The sequence below is a fragment of the Ambystoma mexicanum genome, chromosome 1p (genome assembly GCF_040938575.1).
Source record: "Ambystoma mexicanum isolate Mex_15411 chromosome 1p, UKY_AmexF1_1, whole genome shotgun sequence".
Lineage (NCBI taxonomy): Eukaryota > Metazoa > Chordata > Amphibia > Caudata > Ambystomatidae > Ambystoma > Ambystoma mexicanum.
This window is the reverse complement of record NC_090921.1, coordinates 302,699,308-302,718,193: the sequence shown is the minus strand read 5'-3', so window position 1 is coordinate 302,718,193 and position 18,886 is coordinate 302,699,308. Positions and strand designations below refer to the sequence as shown.

At 45.2% G+C, this 18,886-nt stretch overlaps 1 protein-coding gene across 4 annotated transcripts in view; it reads right to left on the bottom strand.

Annotated features, from left to right (window-relative positions):
- Positions 1-18,886, bottom strand: part of TMEM259 (transmembrane protein 259) — a 648,432-nt gene that overhangs the window by 268,239 nt on the left and 361,307 nt on the right. For all 4 annotated transcript variants that reach the window (XM_069647475.1, XM_069647467.1, XM_069647484.1 and 1 more), the window contains exons 5-6: positions 2,010-2,132; positions 1,768-1,868 (exon numbers count right to left, since the gene is read on the bottom strand). In XM_069647475.1, coding sequence (XP_069503576.1) covers positions 1,768-1,868; positions 2,010-2,132 — 224 coding nt within the window. The remainder of the gene's footprint in view (positions 1-1,767; positions 1,869-2,009; positions 2,133-18,886) is intronic.

Genomic DNA, 18,886 nt, shown 5'->3' with positions numbered 1-18,886 from the left:
GGAAAGGCATGAGAAGAAAGAAAGTTAATGAGATATGGTAGGAATCGGTCAAAGAAGGTCGGCCTGAGGACCCTGATCCAGAACAGTGCCAGTGTGATAGACATTAATGAGGCAGCGTGAGGAGAAGAAGCCCACCTAGAGGAATTACTTGGTACCAACATTAATGGGAGAGGCTGAGAAAGGGGAGAGTAGAGATGAGTCCATAGGTCTGTAGAGGGGACAGAGGAGATCATGAAGAGCTCTCTGGAGGATGCACTGACACAGGTGTCTGCGATGGGAAGGCCAGGATTTGCACCCAGGATGTCTTTTGTGCTTTTTCCGTCCAGATTTCATGAGAGAGGGAGGATAGGTGATAATGAAACAATTAGAAAAGATTGCCACGGAGGTGGCTCTCACCATCTCTCCAGAGGATAGATGTGAGAAGGATGGGGGGCATGCACTTAGATGTGGTTAAGGAGGGCACAATTACAATGCAAAGCAAAAGGTGAGGTGCAAAAGGAATGCAATGCAGTACACAACAAGAATGCAAGATGTCAAGCCAAAGTACAGTGAGCTGCAAAAATGGATGCAAGATGAAAAGCACACCCACCTAGTTCGCTATTAAAATGGATTACAAGCAGTGAACAAAAATAGATGAGATGAAAAGCAAACCCACCTAGTATCCGACCACAACGATTTCCTAGGAGGGTCAAACAAAAGCAAAAACAGGTGAGCCTAGAAATATATGCCTAACTCCTACAAACACATCCATCCTCTAGGAAAGGGGATGTATGCAAGCAGTATTACACCCTATGGAGTGCTCGGTGTGCCCCTCCTGTTACCAGGATTAGGAGAAACGGCTAACTGGCTTGTAAATCAAACTGAGTGGTGCATTTTATGATGTAAATGGCTAAAACTTCTCATCCTTTAATACCTCTAGTTACAGAAACCACCACAACAGACTTCAGGAGCTCCCACAGAGTGCAAGCAAAGGGCAGGTCAACATTTCCTTTTTTTCTTTTTTTAGAGAGTGGAATCTACATTTGTGCGACTATGAACAAGATTGAGCAATCCAACGAGAGGCATCAAGTGACAAGGAAAACATTGCATTCACATTTCAATTTTTCAGAATTGAAAAATGACATTCACAATTCAGAAGGGGACACTTTTTCCTCAGATCCTTACAGATTTAGAACGGAAGTCAATCCAAACAGGGATAGGCAAAGGCAACAGCTTTGTTGAGACAATGGGAAGTGATGAACCGGTGGGGCGAGGTGTGCAGGAAAAAGGGTTTCCTTGACCAACAGAAAGTATACCTGTGATGTTGGGTGAAATCAAGAGGCAGAGGGAAAGCTAGGGGAGAGGACACAGTAGTGACATTGAACATGAGCACACAATCATTTCTTTACCCCTCTGGCAAGCATTAGCTTAATCAAACAAGATGGGAGAATGTGATTGACCAAGCAAAACAGAATGGGTGGATTAGGACATGCGGTATCCTAACTTCACACTTAGTGAGTTGAGGATCGGGAGACTGTAGGGGTGGGGTGGATAAGGTTGCTGAGGACAAGATAAAATGTTTTGGTGAGACATATATGAAGTTAAAATACTCCAAGATGGTTGGTGGAAAGCCTTACCGAATTGTGAAAACATTTTATGAAATGGATTTGATCAAATAAAAGATGTTTATTTTTTTTTAAAAGGATGCCTGTAATAGAATGTGTTATCCAAGGAATGACCTACAAAACCCACTGAAAGATGTTCGACACATGGCGTGGCAATACTTACAAAAATAACCATGATCACAAAGGCTGCTAGGTATGATGTTCTTGCCATCCACATACTGACAAAGCGGTAATGCTCCCCAGAAACCACATTACGCAGGAACCCTAGTGTGAAAGCCATAACAAAATAAAAATTAGGTTTCCAGATGGCATGACTATATAAGGGTGGTAGATTCTGGCAAACAGGTAAACTTCTTCCATAGCATTAAAAACCACTGAATTACACATGCGGCCACTCAACAATACCTTTGTTCTCCTCGTTCTCAGCAAGTGCTTTTACACTGGACATCAAGATGTCATCATAGCCCAGAAATTCATCCAACAGAAGACGGCTGAAGCGATCTCCAAAGCACTGATCCCTAGTGGGGTCTGGAAGGGAAACAAAGGTGTTGATTATACAACAAATCAAAAAGGTAATGGGAAGAAAGGAAGGTATGATTACTCAGTTCACAGTGACAAAGGGAAAAGACATGTGGGGCATGGCGGAAGGAGTGGGGGCTAGGTGGGTGTAAAGTGAAGTTTGAGAGATTTTTCTTTTTTTTAGGAATTCCGTAAAGCCTCTGTGTCCTCTTGACTTTGCTTTACCCGCCTCTATTTTCTGATCCATGTATCTATTATCGGTGGTCAAATGGATTTCAACAGAGGTCCTGCAGCCAATGCAACCCTCCCACTCCCCTCAACATATGGTCCTGGGTCAACCATAAGGCTCCAAGGTGCTTCTTGGGCTCCTCATATGTGCCCTAGTGTGATTCCATCACCCTACATTGGTTGTATAGGGTAGGCTGGTGGCAGCTTTTAGCTTCACCAACAGAACATTGAGGTAGGAATGTTTTTTCCTAAGTCCTAGTCTAGACCATTTTGTTTTAGGGGATTTCTTTGTTCAGGGGATCCACAGGGTATTCCTTAAATAGCTATTTCACACATGTGGGCACTTTGTGAGCCCTGTGATGCACAATCCATATTGGTTTTGACTGGTTAAGACCTTCCTGAGATGGCCATATCACCTCTTGCGGCTAGTCTGGCCTGCATTACAGATTTATGGGCCAACCTGTTTTTCTGGCCTCCTACCCCTTCATCCCTACCCACCTAATGTGATTGGTGGGCAGGTTTATGGTGGTGGTATATGAGGGGAGACAGTGTACCAAGAACGTTTTTTGCTGACTTTTTGTAAGACGCAGGTTTACTTGTTGGAGGTTTCCAGACAATTTCCTGCAGTTGCTACATTTTAAAGGACCAAACCTGCCAACACTGGCTGGATGCTGTGCCCTGGGCTGATCTCTAGTTGATATTTTTGTCTACTAATAGCCATTCCAGGGCCACCTCAGTCATCCATTCTGCTGGCTTTACGTGAGCTGGGCCAGGCCTTCAACGCTGGGACCGTCTCCAGACCGTTTTAACACGGGCTTCAAGCCATACATTACTGTGGTTGTCCCACCTTGGTGCCGGTCACTGCCATCATCTGGAAGAGTTTTAAGACCGCTAAATCCTACCTCCTCTGCTCTTCAGGATCAGCCTGGTTCACCCCCCTATCAATAGTTTTCACAGAGGGACCTTCTTCTGTGACAGTTCTGCCCGCCTTTGAACTACTGAAACCTGATTAGCAGGTTTTCTAGCCTTTCTGGAGTTTTCCTCGTTGCTGTTTTTGCTTCTGCTTGAGGGGCTCTCTTCAAAACGGTTTGTTCTGTTGTGGTGGTTCGCCCTTGGCCCAGGGTAAAAGTCCATGGGGATTTGCATTATGCAAACTGCATCTAGAAAATAAGCTGAAAATGTACCACATAGCTAAGTATCCAAGTGACTGACTCTCTGGGAACCAACGCTGCAAGTACACAACTCTAGGCCATGTGTGCAGACTTAATTACAATCATTCCCATCAGTGGTCCCCATGGTTTATGGTGAAGATATTTTTGCCAGCAGATATCAACCACATTTACTAGTTTGATTCCACTGGAGCTTTTCTGGCTAGGCTGCATTTTCTTCTGGGACCCCCTGTTTCTCAAACACCCCTCTAGAACTCTCCATTGGGGACTCGTCTGTTCCCAACTGGTGTGGTTTGCTGAAATATCCACCCCTGTAGGTTAGAAGTTGCACTTCAATACCTCTACCACACAGACACAGATTTGTCCATCGACTCAACTCCGCCCCAGTTTATTCATATGTCAACATTTACCCACATGAAGCTTTCTGCAAAATGACTTTGGGGTCTTTACCCACCTTACAACCTTTTTCCTGCATCCAGTTTTATTTCAAGGCGCTTCAGGCCAAAAGCATTTTTTAAAGCTTTGTACTCCACTTCTGCTAAATCAAATGCCTGGTTATACTCCAACTACTGGTGACACTATTTTCCCCTGAAACACTAACACCTTGGTGCGTTCAGTCTAAATGTCTCTTGCTGGCCTCCGGCTTCTAGTGGCTGTTCTAGTGGCAGAGATATGGTCCAATTGTTTGAGGCTGAGAGCAGAGAGCTTTGTTTTGGGGTAACTGAAGTTTCAATAAGTTGGCCTTTGACGTGCCCATAAGTAGGACATTACAATAATCGAATTTAGATAGGATCAGGGCCGTAGCGAGTGTGATGCGGTTGCTCGGTGAGAGGAACTGCCTACTCAGAAGAATGAGTCCGGCTGTATGGGCTGTGGATGACAGTAGGGCATTGATTTGTCTATTCATGGAAAGGTCAGCTTCAAGCCCATCTATACTGCTGCCAGAATCTATAATGCTGTTAGCATTCTGCATATGTTTACCTGCCATACTAGTCTTGATGTTAACAAATTGCACTTCCCATCATCCTAGCCTGGCATGCAGCGCTCCAACTGAACGGTGTCTTTATACTGCATAGTTGATTGCATTGTTACTACTGTATTGCCCAATCTGTGCCCCTTTCGATTTGTACCTCTGACCGCACAGCACATATACCACATAACCTGTGACATACTTATATTGTACATAATTTGTGAGATTCATCAAGACGGTATTTCCATTGAATGCAATTACCTCAATTGCACGCCCCCCCCTCTTACAAATGCATCACCTCCCGACCCGCAACCCAGCTCTCCTGCACTCATACCAAACACCACTTCCCAACACCAATCTAATCCTCGCACAAACATTCCTCTTAATCACACACTGGCTCACTTACACCATGCCCGATACTCGCACACACTACACCTCAAATCCTCGTCAACCCACATGCTAGCTTCACTCCACAGCCTAATCGCAGCCAAACCCACTGATCAACCCACCCTAACCACCAGACGCTTCAGACTTAGGGCTCCCGCAGATCTGATCACGAACCCCCCCCCCCCAACATACCACTCACCTCAGACTAAGCTCCTGCACCGCCGTCTCTTCTGCCCACCCCTCAGTTGAATCTCTCCTCTCCTCTCTCAAAAGCTGGCTACATGAAGCCTCAGGTTCAGCCATCTCTCTCGCTCTACCAGCCTGTTACACCATTCTTGGACAGGACCTCCAGACTTCCAAAGGTGGAGGTGTAGCTTTCATCGCTCAACAATCCCTCTCCATTAGACTCTGCTACCAACAATGGGAAAATAATGCTGACATTTATTCTAAGCTCATGCTTTCCCCTAACTGTACAATAAATATTATCACTTACAGACCACCTGGCACAGCCCCTGACTTCCAAAAGCACCTCCTACAAATTCTTGGAAATAACCTAAAAAGCTCTACCAAAAGCTTCCTGCTCGGAGACCTCCATCTAGGCCTTCATGACCCCCAAGGACAAATCAGCCGCATTATTTGCCAAAGGCCTCACTGACCTAGGATTGTCCCAAAAAGTCTCAGAACCTACTCACTACAAAGGTCGCTCCATTGATTGGGTCGCTGACCATAATTACACAGATGCCATCACTGAGAATTCAGCCCTCCCGTGGACGGACCACCATTGCATACAATGTCCTATCCCAACCACACCCACCACTAAAGTACTCTCATACGCCCCACCAGCCAAAGTCAGAAGTTCCAAAAATCTCACCAAAGGCAATCTCCTCCCCTTTCTTGACATTCCCAAATTCAAACCTCTCTTTAACAACCCTACGGTTCTCGCCAACATCTACTCCCTCACTCTTACCAATGCTATTGAGACCATAGCTCCTTTAGAGGATATGAAAAAAAAAATCAATGTACACCAACTCCTGGTTCACAGAAGAGCTAGCAGTCCTACACAAAAACAAACGCCTTGGCCTAGCTAAGTGGCAATCATCGGCAATCATCGCCCACCCCCTCCAGCCTGACCGAATTCAAAACCAACTCTACTACGTACAGAAGCAATTTTTAAAGCCAAATCCGAATCCTTTAATCTCAGAATAAATCAATGCCAACTCCAAAATTAAGGAAATGTTCTCCAGCTTCAAAGATCTCATCACCCCACCCACCAAACCAGACAGAATATCTAAAGATGAAGCCTGGTGCTCCAGCATTCAAGCAGCCCTCCTTAACAAAATTAAGCTTCTTCAAGGAACAATCCATTCTCAACGGAAAGCCTTACCAAACCAGGGAAACTTTACTCCACCAATCCCCCCACCTCATCCCGATACCCCACTATACTAAAATCAGACGTCACAGAAAGGAAGTCTTTGACCTCCTCCAACACATTAAACCTTCCACTTGCAAAGGAGACATCTGCCCACCTACTGTCAAACAGTGCGCCGACACCCTTACACCCCCCCCCCCCCCATCATCATCACTGCATTCAGCAACGCTTCCATTTTCCTCAGGAATTGTACCTCAAAGCCTAAAAGAAGCCTGGGTCCGCCCCCTCAAAGAAACCCTCCCTTGATCCCATATGCCCCAACAACTACCATCCCATCACCACAGTCCCCTTCTTCCTCAAAATCCTTGACAAAGATGCCCACACCCAAATTCAACACTATCTGTAAACCAAAGCTATCTTGGGTAATAAACAATCTCTCTTCCGGACAGGTCACGGCACAGAAATCGCCCTATTAGATCTCAAAACCCAAATCACCAACATCATGGACAAGGGCAAACCAGCCCTTTTGCGTCTCCTAGATCTCTCGGCCACGTTTGATCTTGTAGATCAAAACATTCGGACCTCCCACCTCGCCAACGCAGCCCACTTCTCCACAGAAGCAACCTCTTGGATAACCTCTGTCTTAAAAGGTAGAGCCATGCAGGTCTATTCCGACCAGGTCAATGCTGCCCCTGACTGACACCATTCACTGTGGAGTACCCCAAGGATCATGCACTGCCCCCACTCTCTACAACCTATTTACCAAGCCACTGTTTGACTTACTTGACTCGCTCGGCATAGCATTTACAAATTATGCAGACGACACAAAGTACTGCTCCCCCTTTCTGGTGTCTACGACCAAGACGCAGCAGCCCTCCTCCAAATCTACACCACCTTACAAACTTAGATGGCAATGAATGGTCTCTGCCTTAACAGGGACAAAACCGAGTCCCAAAGAAATCTTACAAAAACTCAAAAAAAGTATGACAATTGCACTATCAACAACACCATCATCACCCCTGTTTCCACCTCCGTAAAAACCCTTGGATTCTACCTGGACTCGACAGGTCAGCGCCATTGCCTCAGCCCACACCACCAAACTCATGAATGCCATCAAATCTTTCCTCTCCTCCCAAAACTGCCTTTCCATCGCCTGTGCCACTATCTGAGCTAAGTTGGACTACTGCAACGCCATCCTGGCAGGCACCTCAGCCAAAAATCTCAACAGGCTCCAAATAGTGTAGAACAATGTGTTGCGTGCAGCTCTCAGCATTCCCAAAGGAGTACACATTACTCAAGCCAGGCGAGCTGCTCACTGGCTACCCGTTAAGGAACGGGTCAAATTCAAAATCCCAACCATCACGCACACATGCATTAGTCGCACAGCACCATCCTATCTAACAAACCATCAACAGAGTCAGTTCTACCCATCCCAAAAGGCGTCACCATGTCAACCAACTGCAAGTCCCACTCATCAAAAGAGCCAACGCCGGAGGTCTAGGCTTCCCCCACATAGTTCCCAAACTATGGAATGCTCTCCCTAGCGACCTTAGAGCTGAACCATCCCTCCTAATGTTTCCCAAAACCCTTAAAACTACTCTGTTCAACCCTTCTCGCTCTAGCAAAATCTGTAACTATCCCCATCTGCTGCCCAATTAACCACTAAGTCATGCATGTATGTATGTATGTATTCAACATCTACTGTATCCAATATAAGCTAAACATGTAATTAATTTCTACTGTAACCATTGTAACCATCATGTATATATGTCCTGTAACAACAAGCAAAGCTGCCCTGTAACCACTAAGCTAAGCTGCGGCATGTAACCACTATGCTCTCCACTTTCTTTGTAACCAGCAAGTCTCTTTTGTAACAGCACCACAATGCCCAAGGGCTGCTGGACACTCTATAAATGCTAATAAACAAATGGTAGACCCCCCAATGTTTTTATTTGCTTAGACACCTGCATGGGTGTGCGGTCAATACAGGAGGAGGGGAAGGTGGAGTCAAGTTGTCTAAACCAGTGAAGTGAGCCAATGACAAGGAGTTCAGTGTTCTCGTTGAAGCATAGATTGTGAGTGGCCATCCAATTTTGAATGTTGCTATAGGCTGTGTTAATTTATTTAGTATCCATGACATGGTCTCCTGAGAGCGGAACTAGAATTTGAGTAACGCTCACAAAGTTAGTGTAAATGATACCACTGGCATCCAGGAGATCAAAAGGGGCTTTGTATAGGTGTTGTAAAGGGTGGGCAAGATGCAGGACCCTTGAGGAACACCTAGAGTTGCGGGGATGGCGTCAGCTGCAGGTTCCCCCTAAGGACACTGTGGTCCTACCACAAAGAAAATGGTGCACTTTTCAAAGTTTTGGCAAACATCCCATCAGGATTGGCCAGATTTTCTCTCTTTTGATCGACTCGGTGCTTTTTACATTTTTACTCTTGAGTGAGTGGGACTTTATTCTCACTTACACATGTGTTTTTCCCAGCTATGATTTTCTGCGTTTCTTACTGTTTTATGGAGTCTGATAAACTCCATAGGCACATCATTTTGCATTGCGATACACCGAAGTCCCTTGGACTTCTAACATTTAACTACATTTTCATGAGTAAATAACTGCTCCCAAGAATAGTAAGAAGACCCCTGTCTTACTTACCTTTACTTTATGGGTCCAGCACACACTACCTTATGTGGAGTGCTAGGGGGTTACATAGTAACTCCTTTAACCCATTACTCATCTAACATTTTGTTACACTAACTCACTTGAATGGCTGGTGGCAGTGGTTTCTTGTTTACTACCTGGTGACATGTACCTGCAGGCTGATACCGCAGCTGCAGTACAGCAGACAAAGGGTGACAATTTTCCCCAAAATAGCCCCGGTCTTTTTTCGCCATTTCTTGTCAGTTTCTTCTGGGCTTCTACTCTATTTGAATCAGGTTCGAGTCCTTTATGTGTTTTGCCTTTGGCGGGCTTCAGCCCTAAAACACGCCCAGGCTTCAGTGTCTGGAAAGGCAGGAACAGAGGAAAGGGTCCCAAAACTTCCCTTTCCCTCTAGGTGTGCGAGAGGGAAACCAGTTCCTACTGGCCGGCTGGCAGTCCTGGACGACAGCAACCCTGCTGTGTGATTGACAGCCCAAGGCTGTGAATGAATGGGAACTTGCATAAAAATCAAGGTTTTTGGGACTAGGCGAGTCGACCACTGGAGGACAACATCCGAAGCAAAAGACGCCAGCAGCACCCTCATGGACCACCAAGTGCCCGGTGGAAGCCTGCAGCTGTGCTGACCCCTTTTTCCAATTGACAGGGAAGACCCATACAGGACGACTTACTCCATTAGGCTGGTGGGACCACCTAGCCTCAGGACAAACTATTTTGGCGCAACCCCTGACTTGCTGTGACTTTCCAAGGCTGCAGAATCCCAATACCCGGGGTACCTTGAACATCTGTGTGCCTTATCTTACGAAGTGCAAATCCGCCCAAAACTTAGTGGGTATCCAGAGGACCCTATAGAAGCAGGCAATCTGCATCCAGGACCGAGGCATTGTTAGGTAAAGATTGGTGCAGTCACACTGTGTGCGACTACAGAAAACATCTCTTTGGTATTAGGTAAGACCACCTTTTGGTATAGATCTGTGCTACACAAGTTGTTAGTGTGACTAAGCAGCCAGGCCTATATCAAGAGGGGTAAATGTGAGCTGTAAAATTGAAATCTGTGAATACAAGTAGCCAAGTAACACTTACACAAGCTTTCAGTTATCGTTATTTATTGAATGTCTGATTTAAATAAGCGTTCTTTAAAAAGTCAAATGATAGTAATACGAATAAACTTTGAAATTACTTTTCATAATCAAATGAGAGTGAATAATCTTTGGAAATGCTTCATACACTTCTACAGCCAGAGGTGACTTCAATCACAAGGGTAGTTATTTGCATTTATATATTACACTAGTATACTTTGCACAGAGTTGCAGAAAGGAAAGGTTAAGGGAAGTAAAAAGGGTAGAACAGAGTCTCAGAATATGTGAGGACAACTGAATCCTCCACTGAAGTCTAGATTAGTTTTTCCAGCAGTAACAGTGTTTAAGAAGCCACAACCTATGAGGGACAACAAATATCAAATTTAATGGATTAAGAAGAGTGCCTTTAGGGAGCCAGGACAACCAAGGTCATTTGAACACATGCTATGGACCTGATGCACTTCTTGGAGAAAAGTCTTGCACAAAGTTAGAGTTCAGAAAAATCACTTGTAGGGCCACAAGCTGTTAAGCCTGTGAAAAGGGAGTTGAAATCAACTCAAAGTAAGTAGGTGCAAGCCTCAAATTAGACCGCATGACTTAAGGCAAGAAGCTAAATATCCCCATGTCCAAACAGAACTTCTGGTTAGAAAAAAAGGTGGTCCGGCTGAATTCCGTCTTGCTACAGCCAAGCAGACCTGGTTCCTGAGTCTCTGTCGTGGGGACAAGAGGGAGGATGTCTGGAGGCCTCCTGCGGCAGTACTCGAGAAGGTTGTCCGCAGTTACGGGCTCTTTTCAATTCAGCTGCACTTTGCGGTTTCAGCACTGTGCTCCCTCGGATCTGCACTCTGGATCGGGATGCTATGCTTCTGGAGGGTCCTTAGGAGGCTCCTGGAGCTTTTAGCCGGATTTGTTCTGCGGTAGACTTTGCACTCTATTATGGTCCCTTGATACCAGGTATTGGACTTCTACAGCAACAGAGAGGCACAGCAAGTCTGCAAGGGTGCCAAGTGGAGTTCGCCTCAGGGTTAGTTGGTCCCACTAACTGAAGGGTAGAAGTCGCTCCTGGGGAGCTTCTCTGTCGAGGTGAAATAGGAGGTCAACACAGCAGCAGGGCTTCAGTGGGCAATTAAAGGTTCTGGGGTTGCAGAGAGCTTCGTTCACGGTTTCTTCTTCGGATGTTCTTCCAGTGGTCGACTGCCCATAGTCCCAAAGCCATCGCTTTTAAGCAGGTTTCTCCCATTCATGCACAGCCTATGCTGTCAATCACAGGAGGGTGGCTATCCTGAAAGAACAGCCAACCAATCAGGACTAGTTTCATTCAGGCATTAATAGAGACAAAGGACATGGGAGTTTCGGTACCCCTCCCTCTCATCCAATCCTTCCAGACACACTGGAGCCAGTGGCGGGGTTCAGGGCTTAAGACCACCAAAGGCAAGACAAAAAGGGCTCAATCTCAACACAGAGTAAAAGCCAAGAAAGACCTCACAAAATTGTCACTCATGGGTGCTGTACTGCAGCCGAGGGTTCAGACTGTGGTAGAAAAGCACAATGGTAGAAAAAATTAAACCACTGCCACCAGCCATTTACAGCCCTGAGGTTAACATAAAAATTATACATGAGAAAGTAGGATAAGGGGCTACTAGGTAATCCCCACCAGCACTCCACATACCATGGTGTGTGCTGGACCTACAAAGAGAAAAGGTAAAGTCAATTTAACTTTACTATTCTTGGGAACTGTAGTTCACACAAGAAAAGATATTTAAACCTTGAAAAATCCGAAGGATCTCTAAGTGACACTGCACAGAAGGTGCTGTGTGTCACCATACAAAAAGCAGATGCTTATGGAGTTTGTCAGACTCCAAAAAACAGTAAAAAAACACAATCCAAATCAGGTTAAAAAAACACGAGAGAGGGAGAAAAAGGTCCCACTCACTCAGGGGTTAAAATTAAAAAGTCCTAAGTCCAGCAAAAGACCTGGGGGTCTCTAAGGTGGGAGGAATTATGAAAATTCTCCCAAACAGGGATCAAGGACCTTCTAACCGGAGCGGTTTGCGGTTAGGGTGCTTTTTTCTCAGCGCCAAACAAGAACAAAGACCCGTGGAATCAACGGAAATCCATTGCTCCCTCTCTCAAGTGCTGCCGCAGGAGCCCGCTAGATGTCCTCCCTTTCGTCACCACGACCAAGGACTAGCAACCAGAGTCTGCTGCATTGCTTCAAGCTGGAACAACTTCTTAAGTTCAAAAGTACTGTGGGGCTTGGGTTATAATATCCTTTTGCCATTTGGGGTGCTTCCTAACTTCGGGAGTGCCATTTAACCCTACTCTGAGTTCACAACTCACTTGCACTGGCCTATCAGCTTGTGCTTTTTAAAGTGGACTCCTCTTGAGTTGCTGCGATTTCTTTTCGAACACTATTTAAGAACATTTTTCTAAAAAGAAAAGCATCAGAACTTCGACTTTGCCCATTGACTTTGGCTGTCTTGGCTCCCTAAAGGCCTCCTTCTGAACCTATTGGTTTTGGCAGTGCTTGTTCCCTTGCAGGTTTTAATTGTCCAACACTTTAATGCTAGGATAAAGGACAGACTACATCCATTTGGGATGATCTAACTGTTTTTATAGAATATCGGTCTGTTCTGATCTAACCCCTAACCTTTCCTACCTTAACTCAATACTGCAAAGGTGATACAAAATAAGTGTTATACTGACCTCAAATGACGTCCCCACGGGGTGCTGTAAAATGTGTATCTTATGAATGAATTACTCAGCTGCTTTATTTTTCACTTTTTTGAATTGAATCATAACTTGGGATTAATGTTCCTGCTTTTTAAGCATGCTTTAAATATATTGGTGTATAAATAATGTATTTGATAACTTTTAATTGAATACCTTTATTCTCATTTCATTGTACAGCTCACATAACACCTCTTAAGATAACCCTGGCTGCTCAGTCACACTACCAAGTTGTTTAGTACATGCCTATATTAAAAGGTGTGTTATTAATACCAAGAGAAGTCTTGTATAGTGCCACGCCGGTTGGACTGCAACAATTCATACCCAACACCAGACAAACTCCACACATGTACACCCACATAGATGTGTATTGAGGTGTATCTATTTTGAACCAGAATCCATTATAACCAAGAAGACTTTGTGGGGTCTGCAAAGAGTGCATACAGGCAGACCTGTCATTTCCTGTGGCCCAGACAAAGGGAAAGCCACAAACAAAAATGGTCAGGTTATAACATTTAAAAAAATGCATTGGTAGGCCAATGGCCACCACATGTCTAATTTTGTTTGCCAATTTGCTCACATTTTTTAAATTGTTTTAATTACATCCATTAGTTGAATTACATATAAACTTTAAGCATATTTACAAACAGAAATTTAAAAGAAAACATGATATACAATGAGATTATTGGCTTGAAAGAACTGTTCAAAATAGTGACCTACAATGAAGAAAAAACAAATATACCTGTATATAATAAATATCTTCAATTCAATTCAATAAAAACAGTATCATATGTAACAGCACCCCCCATGTTTAGCTAAAAAACATCCTAATTGCTAGTGGCCCTATTCTAAATTGTGTGCAGCTGATGTTATTACTACAGATTGAGCAGCTATCAGTGTAGACCAAAATGTGTCTTCTCTAATGATTTCTATTTCACTTACCAAGTGGCCATATCCTCTGCCATAAATCTCGATCATAGCTGTACATGATAATATATGTCTGGCAGTCTCACTCTCGAGATTACAGCATCTACAAAGGTCATTCCAGGGAAGAGAATTTTTCCAATGGCTTGTATATTCATTTGTATGGAGAATATTAAAGTACAAGCATAAAATAAAACACTTCAACAAAATGCTGTAGCCTTAATTTAGATAGCTGCAGGGCATGTTTACAAGAAACCTCTGATGTGAGTATTCTTTATATTGAGAATGTTGGTGCAATTGCTCGATATTAGAAATCAAATCCCATTTCTGCTGGATCATTTTTTCATAATCAGGCAAGTTTACCAGTGTGCTACTATCAAGGGCCAAGGTTTGCAAATGAGCCATACAAAAAAGTTTGTAACTTGGCGATAAAAGGATTTAAAGCAGCTAGCAGGGATCTAGCTCCAAGCAGCTGCAGTAGGGCATTTGAACAACGGTCTTCTCAAATTTTGCGTATAATAAACTGAGTACAAAGAGGGCAAGCCATATTATAATCAGAAGGCTTATGCAGGCACAGCAGATGGTACATTTATAATGGAGCATAGTATTTTTCTTCCAGTTTCCTCAACCACTGTACCTTTGTGGCAGGCAAGACCACAAGGGCGTATAGTATGGCTGTTACTGTATGTCCTATAAATCTCGACAAAACCACTAATGTTCCATCCCCCCGTTGTATTCTATAAAATTTGGGACCATCCATCTCTTCCATACTTTGCCCTGAATATGTTCTTCATAAAAGGATGCCAAATGTGGTGAAATAGAAACCGGGTAGTGCATAGATAAGACACTCCTGTATATCAAACTCCTCCTAACAACAGGTTCGAGAAATTGCCACCCCTTTTTGAAGTGTGCACATATGCGGAACTCCTGAGCGGTCAGGTGAGACTTCAGCTGGAGGGGGGGGGCGCTTCCGTCCGGCATGGCTGTTGTGCTCTCAGCCTGGCTGTTATCGGGGTCTTCCAGCCGCTTCTGGCGAGATGAGGAATCCAGTTACGCTCACAGTGATGTATTTTCTTTTGAATTCTCAGTTTCTTCTGTGATTTATTTCTATGTTATCACTGGTTGCTTCTAAGCTTTGAATAAATAGCTGTATAAGTGCTCATTATTTTCTAAGAGTGTGTGGTTGCAAGTTATTGCGTCTTCCTGCGTTCAAAGTATTGGCTCCGTAATTGCACTGGTGATTTATGACTGTCCGTGCACTCTGGGAGAGCAATACAGAGGTATATGACCAAACTGTTTTAAATTGATCTGTCCACTTATTAGGGTTAATGACACGTACAGTCTTCAATGTTGGACAGAAAAAGCATGTTTTCAATTCCTGGGACACAAACTGTGAAATAGTTAAATCAATCGTGTATGGACATCAACTTCAAGCTTTAACTAACAACCTAAGCATAGACGAGTTGCATTACAAAAGATAGCTCTCCCTAATTACACCAGATCTGTGCGATTTGGCCGTGGCAGAATTGTTTGTGGCGGAAGTGACCGTAGTCAATTTCGCAGCAAATATAATTTTACCAAGGAGACAAATCACCAGAGTGGGATCATTGTTGCCTCTGGGCTTTTGGGTTGTTGCTCAGGTGTAATGGCATTACCTAATTTGTTCGAATCAAATTGATCCGAATGGTACTGGCCAAATTTGGCCAGATGTACCATCTGATTAATTAAATTGGATCAAATATTCCTCTTGAGAATGCCTCGTCTGCAGGCTCTCTCTCCTAGCCATTCCCTTACTGTGGTAAATATCGGCCACCTGGTCAGATCACCTCCTTCCACCAAGTGGACAGACCTCTCCTCTTCCTTCCTGGTCTCAACCACTCAACTCCTCCTCCTTGGAGACTAGCATATAGAGAGATATCTCTCTCTATGTTCTAATCCCTCCAGATCTTCCCCTTCCATCCCTCTCACCACCACTCTCTCCTGGAATGATCACTTTCTCCTTTCCTCCCAGCTCACTCTCTACACCACTCAGTTCAAGCCTACTCCAGCACTGCCACATACCATCTCAGTTATCCGACCCATGAAGCGTGTGTCAGTTGAGGCTTTTGCTGCCACTTTCTCAATCCCCCCCCTTCCCCCGGTCCCCATTCGGCAGACTCTCACCCCAACACAGCCCTTTCTATACTCCACTCTGCTATATCTGACACGCTTGATGTCCTTGCCACTGTCATGAGGATCCGCTTGAAGCCCAAAGCCAAGTGCAACTCCTGGTACGACTCAGACCTCGCCAGCCTTAAACATAAGTGCAGGGTGGCTGAGAGGAAATCCCCCTCCTCCCTCCTTCCCAGACAGGGTTTCTAGACAAGTCTGATCTATGAAAGTCAGCAAAACAGGTGCACCCCTGTTCCACCAAAACCATCAAGGACCACATTGACACCCACCCTGGCTCCTGCTCTGGCAGACTTCTGCAACCACACCTTTGCCACTGGAGTATTTCCTTACCCCTGAAGCACTCCCTTGTGCACCATCTTCTTAAGAAACCCTCTGCAGACCCGTCCTGCCGGCTAACTATCGCCAAATCTCCATCACTCCTTTCCTGAGCAAACTCCTGGAAAAACTGGCCATCTGCGAGCCTAATCTTCACACTGAATCGGTTGGCTGTCTTCATGACCATCAATCTGGCTTCAGAGCTGCCAGAAGCATGGAAACTGCTCTCCTGAACATCCGTGAAGACCTGCTCTCCAACCACTATTCCAACACCCCCTGTGTCGTCCTCCTACTTGATCTCTCTTCTGCCTTTGACATGGTCAACCATGTCATCCTGCTCAACCGTCTGATAACCTGGGTATCACCGATCAGGTCCTGGCTTGGCTGACTTTTCTCGCCGATCGACCCGCTCGGGTCCTGCCTCTCCTCCATCTCTACCTGTGGTGTTCCCCAGGGGACTAACCTCTCTCTCCCTGGCTCTTCAACCAATACCTGGTCCTTCTTGCCAACTGCATTGCCACTCTCTGCCCCAACTTTCAGCGATATATGGGCGACAACTCATTTTCAGGCTCCCTTCCGCCACCTCTTCTCATCTCTGACTGCTATCCAGGAGTGGTGTGCCACCAATGATCTCTGCCTTAATGCCAGTAAGACCGTGATTCTCCTTATCAGCACACCTGCTCCCTCCTATCCGGTCATTCTCCGACCGGCCTCTTGGACCTCTTCCTTCTCCCACCTGTGAGGCTAAACACCTGTGGATCATCTTCAACTACACACTCTATCCTCACATCTCTAAGAATTCACACTACCGCTGCACCTCCTCAGAGGTATTCATCCTTTCCTCTCCTTCCTCCAGGAATTCACTATCTCCAGAGCACTGGTTCTCTCTAGGCTGGACTACTGCAAGAGCCTCTTTCTAAATTTGCCTGCCTCTACTCTCCGCCCCCTGCAACTCACCCAAAACAGGACTGCAAGACTTGTCCTTGGCCTCAAGCCCAGGGATCGCATCTCTCCAGGACTGAAATCTCTGCACTGGCTCCCAGTGGCGGCAAGTATTACATTAAAAACCCTCTGCATTTTCGATAAGGCCTTCTGGAGCCTGGGGCCTCAATACCTTCAACTCTCTCTTCTTACATATCTTCCTTCTCGTGCTCTTTGCTCATCCACCTCCCTCAGGGTCAGTCACTTCTCCAAACAACAAGTTGGTGGTAGATCTTTCTTCGGCTGGGGCCTCCCTCTGGAACAGCCTCCCTGAAACTTCAGAACCATCTCCATCTCCAGTTCTGGAAGCACCTCAAGACCTTCCTCTTTGCTTCTGCTTACTCTCCTCCTCTCCCCTGACCGAAACTGAAACTGCACTGGTTACCTGCCTACCCTCTGATCTCGGGCCCAGGTCCCCTCCCCGCCAGTTGCACACCTGGCTCGGGGGGCTGTTTCTGTAAATCTACAGCACCATACCAGCACCTGACACCTGATGTCTGATGTCTGCACGTACACTTGCAACCAGCTGGCCTTACTTTATTTGTTTTACCTATTTTTATTGTTATCCTATATACTGCACTGCCATCTAACCGCCACTCTACCCATGCACTTGTCCCCCTCGACTTACACAATCTCAATGTAACCTGCCCTAGTAAGATGATTGTCTTAGTCTTCCCTCTGTTGCCCCTCCGTTGCCACATCACGCCTTGAAACACTTGTGTATAGGCGTGCTATAAATGCCATATCATATCCCCCTCTCCTACTAGTGAAACCCAAGCACTTTTTTCTTGTTCTCCTGAATGAGGGGAGCCTCCCATTCATCATTCATTCTTTATTGCTCTGATCATGGGAATCCTGTTCTATATGTTTTACTTTATTTTTATGTAGTCATGCTTCCCTCCATACCTTTAAGGCATCTGTGTTTTCACTTTTACAGCTGACAGCACCCTATGTGCAGCGTTGCTGGGAGCCCTTTGGGCTCTCCTTTTTCTCTTGAAACTATTTGTTCTCAAGGTTACAGGTATACTTTTTAATCCTTCTTTGCTTTTCATTTTTGGAGAGACAGCATACACCACCCTATGTGGAGTGCTGAGGGGTTACCTAGTATCCCTTTTCTCTGCTCCTGTAACGTTTTGGTTACAGTAACAACCCTATAGTTATAGCTGGTGGCAGTGGGCGTAATCTACCAACCTTTGTAGAATGTACCACGGCAAACTATACAGTTGCAGTTATGCACAGGAGGGTCACCTGGTGGCGCCTTCCTTTTCTCGCCATTTGTGTGGATGTTCTTTCCTGGTACTTCCTCTACCATCCCGGGATGGGGAGGTCCTGATTTGAATTTGTTCTTCGGTGGGGACACTGTGTAGCCCGCCGAGGCTCCAGTGTGTCTGCGAGGACAGGAAGCATGGGAGGATCCTGAAACGCTGCTTTTCTTTGTCTGCTTATGTGCCTGAAAGGCACCAGTTCCCAATGGGGGGACTGGCTGTCCTGATTGCATGGCCATCCGCCCCTTTCTGTAAACTGAGTTTGCAGATGGTTATATTTTATTTGACTTTACACCAAAGCACTATACATAGTAACAAAACGGTACAATAAATGATCGTTAAGAAAGCAAACTGCCAAATGAACCGGCCTGGAGTAAATAGGACCTCAAAGAATCACGGAATACAGAATAGAAATAGAGTGATGATAAAGAGGGAGAGCATTCCAATGCAGAGGACCCAGCAGGAAAAAAGAAAGGAAACAACTGCGAACAAGGAGGTTGGGGAACAACAAGAA